The 6,211-nt window shown below is 38.8% G+C and overlaps 1 protein-coding gene across 1 annotated transcript; it reads right to left on the reverse strand.

The window, feature by feature from the left end:
- Nucleotides 1-4,597: 4,597 nt before the first annotated feature.
- On the reverse strand, nucleotides 4,598-6,211 carry LOC113111394 (forkhead box protein I2-B-like). Its single transcript, XM_026276055.1, has 2 exons — nucleotides 5,538-6,211; nucleotides 4,598-5,431 (listed from the first exon to the last, which is right to left on the reverse strand). Exons 1-2 carry the CDS (start codon nucleotides 6,166-6,168, stop codon nucleotides 4,917-4,919), a joined length of 1,146 nt encoding a protein of 381 aa, XP_026131840.1. The 5' UTR covers nucleotides 6,169-6,211; the 3' UTR covers nucleotides 4,598-4,916.

Below are 6,211 nucleotides of genomic sequence, written 5' to 3' on the forward strand. Positions count from 1 at the left end.
ATGGGTTTGACAGTGATGAACAGACCGTAGGATGACTGAACCATCACTACTGTAAGTTATGGGTCTGTTTTGATAGAGCTGACGGGGCAGTAATGGTATCATGTTCATGCTTTAAATGCAAGATAAAACAGAAAAGTCAGGTCTTTCCAATGAGATCATTATTAAAATATAGTTACATTAAGGTTTTACCAATACGCTATCATCTACATCAAATTGATTGACTTTAGTCTAGTATAACTGCTAATTTACATCTAATCTACATTTCTAGACTGCTGAAATACAGTACCAAAGGTTGGACACATGAGAAAGGACGTATTGTATTATATCTAATGACATACACTTATTTGATTTAGATTGTATGAATTTCATCATCAAACTTTTTTAAAATTATTATTAAGAATTGTACTTGTTTATATAAAACATTGCATTACAGTGTTTATATAAATTTTACAACAACATCATTATATATAAGTAATTCAAAGTGTTTAATAAGTACAAAAATATCTAAAGCTATTTCTCTCTCTCTATAAATATTATGAAGTCATTCGATAGTGTTAAATAAGCATAAAAAAATCTAAAACTACATACACACACACACACACCTTTGTTTTTGTGAAAAGTGTGTTCATCCCATAGGCGTAATGGTTTTTATACTGTACAAACTGTATATTCTATGGCCCTACACCAACCCTACACCTAACCCTAACCCTTACAGGAAACTTTGTGCATTTTTACTTTCTCAAAATTTATAAGTGTTTTGAAAAATGGGGACATGGGTTATGTCCTCATAAGTCACCCTCTCCTTGTAATACCCGTGTCATACCCATGTCATTATACAGAGTCGTGTCCTGATATGTCACACACACACACACACACACACTTTTTGGCCAATTTTCCACTGAAATAAATTAATCCTTTTTATTCTAAAATATAGAAAATCTTAAAGTTGTCAGAATGAGTAGTTGCGCCCAAATATTTGAATGCAAGTGCATTTAGTACATTTAATTGATTGCCTTACCATAAATGCAAGTTAATAGGTTTAATTCAGAATAACTAATGGCTTTGGTGTTTCACACGTCCCAGAGTGCAACACTATCCTCCAGTTACTCATCAGTTTGGTCTCAATCTGTGAGTCGCTGAGTGACTGCACTTCTCCAGGCCGAGTCTTATCAGTAACATGACTCCTCAAACATGGTTCATCTTTACAAACCCACACATAGTACCTGATCTCTGGACTATTTGGAAATTAAAAAGCATGAAGCCACACAAACAATAATATCTTCCAAACCCTTCCAGCGTTGTATAGACAAATGCATTGATTTGAATGAATCGATGCATGGTTTCAAAACCCCTCACCTTACATGACGTCCTTTTCCCGGGATTCTTGGGCAAGGATTAGGTGTCAGATGTCAGTAGAAAGTGATATTTCCTCTTCCTGCTCAAGGAAAACGGGATTAGATTAGATTAGATCAGATTATCAGATTGGATTAGATTAGAATAATCTTAGCACTGAAGTCTCAACAGTCCGTGTTACGATGAAGCTCTAGTTTTGTTTGCGGAGTTTAACCCTATGATTATAGTTTTTCCTCACTGGAGGAGGACCAGAAGAACATCAGCACCCATTGAGACCCCCACAGAGAGACATGCTGGCCAATCCCTGCCCCAGGGCATCATCACCTCACAAACGGGAGTATGGCACCTGGGATATGAGAAAGGTGAAGGGTGAGGGCCCCCAGGGGCCCCGCGGTCAGTCTGGACCTTCAGCATGCAAATCAGTGTTCATCTGTGAGCGAAAATATTCAAGATTTACCACATGATAGTAAAGGTCAAGAAAATAGAATTATGCATAGGCCTAAATTCTGACTACTTATGTTGATATTTATAAAAATAGAAGAAAAAGTAGAAGAAGATGAAGAATTCCAACAATACTCCGACATTTATCGGCAAGATTTGTTGAATGCACTTAGATCTTTTTTTTTTATTTATGCATGAATGAATGATTGACAAAATGCCTGTAACACCAACAGAGGTTTTAAAAAGTTATAAAAATAGTATAAAAAATGAAAAAACATCAATAAATTAATAAATTGGCCAACCAATATTGTAAATAATAAATGGTATAAAGTCATTTTCAACAAGTGACAGCTAGCTATGATGACAAACCTTTAGGCTAATATCGTTATCTCTCTCTCTCTCTCTCTCTCTCTCTCTCTCTCTCTCTCTCTCTCTCTCTCTCTCTCTCTCTCTCTCTCTCTCTCTCTCTCTCTCTCTCTCTCTCTCTCTCTCTCTCTCTCTCTCTCTCTATATATATATATATATATATATATATATATATATATATATATATATCTGGTCGCCGAGATTTTGCCAAGAATGACATGCTCCTGGATCAACATCTTTTGTTAAACCTGGAACAACATTATTATAAAAAATATAGATTTAACCCAATCCCGATCCCTAAACCAAACCCTACCCATACTATATTCCTGAAACACTGAACCACTGAACTGAAACAAACAGAACCATGGACCCTAAAACGTATAACAACCCATGAATTGTAGGCTACATTTTTTAACTTAGGATTGAAGGCACTTATAGTCTAAACTAAGACTGTTAAAGTAACATTTTTATATTTGATCATCTTAGACATTCTTATTAATAATCGACCCTATAGTGTTTTATAAATTAATTAGGCTAATTGCATGTCATTTGGTCTCATTTATGTCCATTTCAATTGCATATTCTTCTCACCACAGATATATTGTCACTATGAGAATCTATCCTGCAGTAGTGGAACAACAATGTCCTTTGTTAGAACAAAGACGCACGGAGGGGAAATGTGCTTTGAGTGCTTTCATTTGTTCTGTGTTTTCACTAGAGAGCGGCAGGGTGTCTCTGGTGATGCCAGATCCGTTTGTGTTCCAGCACCGTGGACACGAACCTCCTGTCAGTTCTGCTTTATCCCAGACAACGGAGCCAATTCAGTTGTACTGCAGTAAGGCCTGTGTGTTTATTTTCATTTCATTTATTTTATATGGGACCTGGAGTAGATTGACTTTGAAATAAGACCATGAGCAGGAACCAAAAAAAAAAAAAAAAAAAAAGTTGAAAAACCATATAAATTTGTGAACTTCACTCCTCAAGATGAAAAGTAAAACAATGGGGTTTTACAGTCTCATGTGACACTGGAGCCTTTATAAATACAAAAATTGGTCTGTTTGTTAGAAAACATATTTAAAGTGCTTTAAAGAACCCAGAAATGTTAATCTGAAGAACTTTAAATGATGCGATAATACATTTTTTTTAATCTCCAAAGGTCAATATAACAACTCAACAACCTTAGAGTCACTCGATCCTGTTTTAAAGGTTGATGTTTGGCAAGGTTCACTCAAAATTATGATAAAAACATTCTTCGTTTATTGTGTCTTCGGTAGCATTCAGAATCAGCATTTATGCATCCTTTATGGAATGCTTTTCTGAAACATTTCTGGATGTTTATCTAACTCTTGTTAAACATTAAAGATATGTTTCAGACCAAAAAGTAATTTTTTGCAAACTAATTAAATGGGATTTTCCTATAATGTTTCCTCTAACATTTATAACCAATAATTATTTTTTAAACATTTAAACAAAAAGTGAGAAAATTCAGAAATAATGTTTTCATACCTAATGTTAACATTCACCAAGCTTTGGGATTTTTATACACCTTTAAATGAGTCGAGAGTAAATAAAAGTCTCCCAGACAAACAGCCGAACTTTTGAACTCTCCAGATATGAAGCTGTGATGACTTGTCTAAATCAGCTGCATGCAAAGCGACAAGCGGAAAATGTCTCTGTCTCACCTACTGTTTTCATGCAGGTCAGAGTAGACATGAGCTAATGGTAGAAGGGGAAGTTGAATCTCTAGATAAACTGGTTGATCATATAAGGCTATTTACACCATCACCCAGTTGAGTCTGTGCCATTCAATGCCGGAGCTTGTACAGTAAATAAACAGACTGAAAAACTTCCCTGAGATAATGAGGACACTGAAGAGTTAAATGTGTCTGGCTTTTTGCAGAAAGCAATTAGGAGGAGAGGACACAGCAGGGGCACGGATTAATTCAAACGCTCGATTAAACCTGAAATTCTTTTCATAAATAATTGTCAACTCAATATGTTTGCTGGAGTTGAGCTGTTATGGGAAAAAGATGGGCGCTGGTTAAATTACCTTGAAATTTAGGCTTTCAGAAAGAACACATCAACACATTTGCACTAAAAATGTCAAGTGTAATCTGATCTTTCAATGCCACTGTTCAAAACTAAACTGTACTTTAGTGCAAAAGCTAATTAAAAGTTGTCAGTAAACTGCCTGTTTGATTGCAGCCATCCAAAAGCAAACTATATATAATTGCAAGCTACTGTAAACAAACTACATAAACATGCAAACGTCTTAATTGCTGTTACAGTTATGTGCATCTCTGCGGCCACCCGCTGATCGCGTGGGAACACACTGAGATGCACTAGGTATGTGTTTGTTTGTTGTGCCATTGAGCAGATAATGGGAAATCATCATGCATATAAACAGCAAATAAACAGAAATCGATGATACAGAAACTTCAGATATATGCACGTTTATTTACAAATCCAAAACATTCCATTTAAATAAAATATATCTACATTTGTTCTACAAAAAACTGAAGGCACTTGTTATGGTGGCCTAGGAAATAGACATGTTGACTTGTTAAGTATCACAGTTAGGTGTAAGGTTACATTTATTCATTGCAGAATAAATATAAATGTTGCAAATCCACTTGTTGATGCATCCCAAAACACCAGAGAGTCTGAATTAAAATGAACTGTGCGACTGAGGTGAGCGTGTATAGAAATGAAGTATTGTCCATGTACTCACAGAGCACATTAGAGGTTCACAAACTCTAAACTTCTGTTCCGTCCCGGCTGTAAATGAGGTTATTGACACTGAAATGGTTGGAGAGCGAGTTGACCAGGCCACTGTTGTTATGGGATGCTGAGTAGTAGTTCAGTCTGTTGGTGCTGAGATGTGCTGGTTCTGATGAAGAGGCAGTTTCATGTCCAGACATGCCGTGCGTAAAATCCCCCAAGTGTCCAGAACTGACGTCTCTGCTTCTGATCCCGTTGCCGTTTCCAGTTATTATTGAGTTCATGTTACCGATGAAATTGTTAAAACACGGGGTGTGCTCTGCGGACGGTGAGGGGGAAGATTTGGGATCGCTTGAGGTCGGAGAGTTCTGGAGGCTCTGCGGGGACGCGCTCATTAGACTCGCCGTGTCCGACAATTTGAGCGCGTCCTCGGATTTTACCGACGGGCTACTGGCGTTTCCGTCAGCTCTTCTCTTCCTCTTCCTTCTGAAGTTGCCGTTATCGAACATTTTCTCGCAGTTGGGGTCCAAAGTCCAGTAATTTCCTTTTCCTTAAAAAAAAGGGAACAAGTTAGTATTGCACTAAAACCTAGCGCGTAATTACGCGCGCCAAACTCGAATTCGAATTCTTGAAAAAGAAAGAGCATTCAAACTTACCAGGGTCGTCCTCATCCCGCGCTACTTTCTTGAAACAATCGTTCAAGGATAGATTGTGTCTTATGGAGTTCTGCCATCCGGCTTTGCTTTTCTTATAAAAAGGAAAGTTGTCCGCCACATACTGATAAATCTGACTGAGCGTCAGTTTCTTATCCTGCGTGTTCTGAATAGCCATCGCAATCAGCGCTGAATAGGAATAAGGCGGTCTGACCATCTTGAAAAGTTCTTGCTGACTTGAAATGGACAGCCAGCCGAGATCCGCGCTTCCGAAGCCCGTGGGAGGAGGAAGAAACTGCCGCTGGTTCGACCCAAATCCTGGCTGAATGTAAGAGCCTCCGTTCGGGCTTGAGAGGTAGGGGGATGAGGTGATACCCGGGCTGTTCATCCACAGGTAAGGGTTGGCTGTGGCTGAGGTGTATTCGCCCAGGCCGTAGCTGGAAGGATGCGCAGGTGGCCTCTGCGCGTGATGGTGGTGGTGATGGAGGTTCTGTTGGTACATGCTGAAGTTGGTGTCGCAGTACACGGTCATGTCCAGGATGTCCTGCGCGTTGTGGTGCTGGAGAGGACTGGTCTGCTGGCTCGACGGCTGCTGCCCGAACGCGTTCATAATCCGCTCTCCCTCTAGAAACATGAGTTTCTCCGAACAGACCCGCTGGGTGTGCTCGTCTCCGAGG

Source organism: Carassius auratus, chromosome 12 (assembly GCF_003368295.1).
Source record: "Carassius auratus strain Wakin chromosome 12, ASM336829v1, whole genome shotgun sequence".
Classification (NCBI taxonomy): Eukaryota; Metazoa; Chordata; class Actinopteri; order Cypriniformes; family Cyprinidae; genus Carassius; species Carassius auratus.

Bases quoted from the DNA above. Each gene is read 5' to 3' on its own strand.
- LOC113111394 (XM_026276055.1), bottom strand. From the start codon at position 6,168: ATGTTTCTAGAGGGAGAGCGGATTATGAACGCGTTCGGGCAGCAGCCG. The intron at 5,432-5,537 runs GTAAGTTTGAAT...CTTTTTTTTAAG, and splicing joins GCGGGATGAGGACGACCCTG to GAAAAGGAAATTACTGGACT.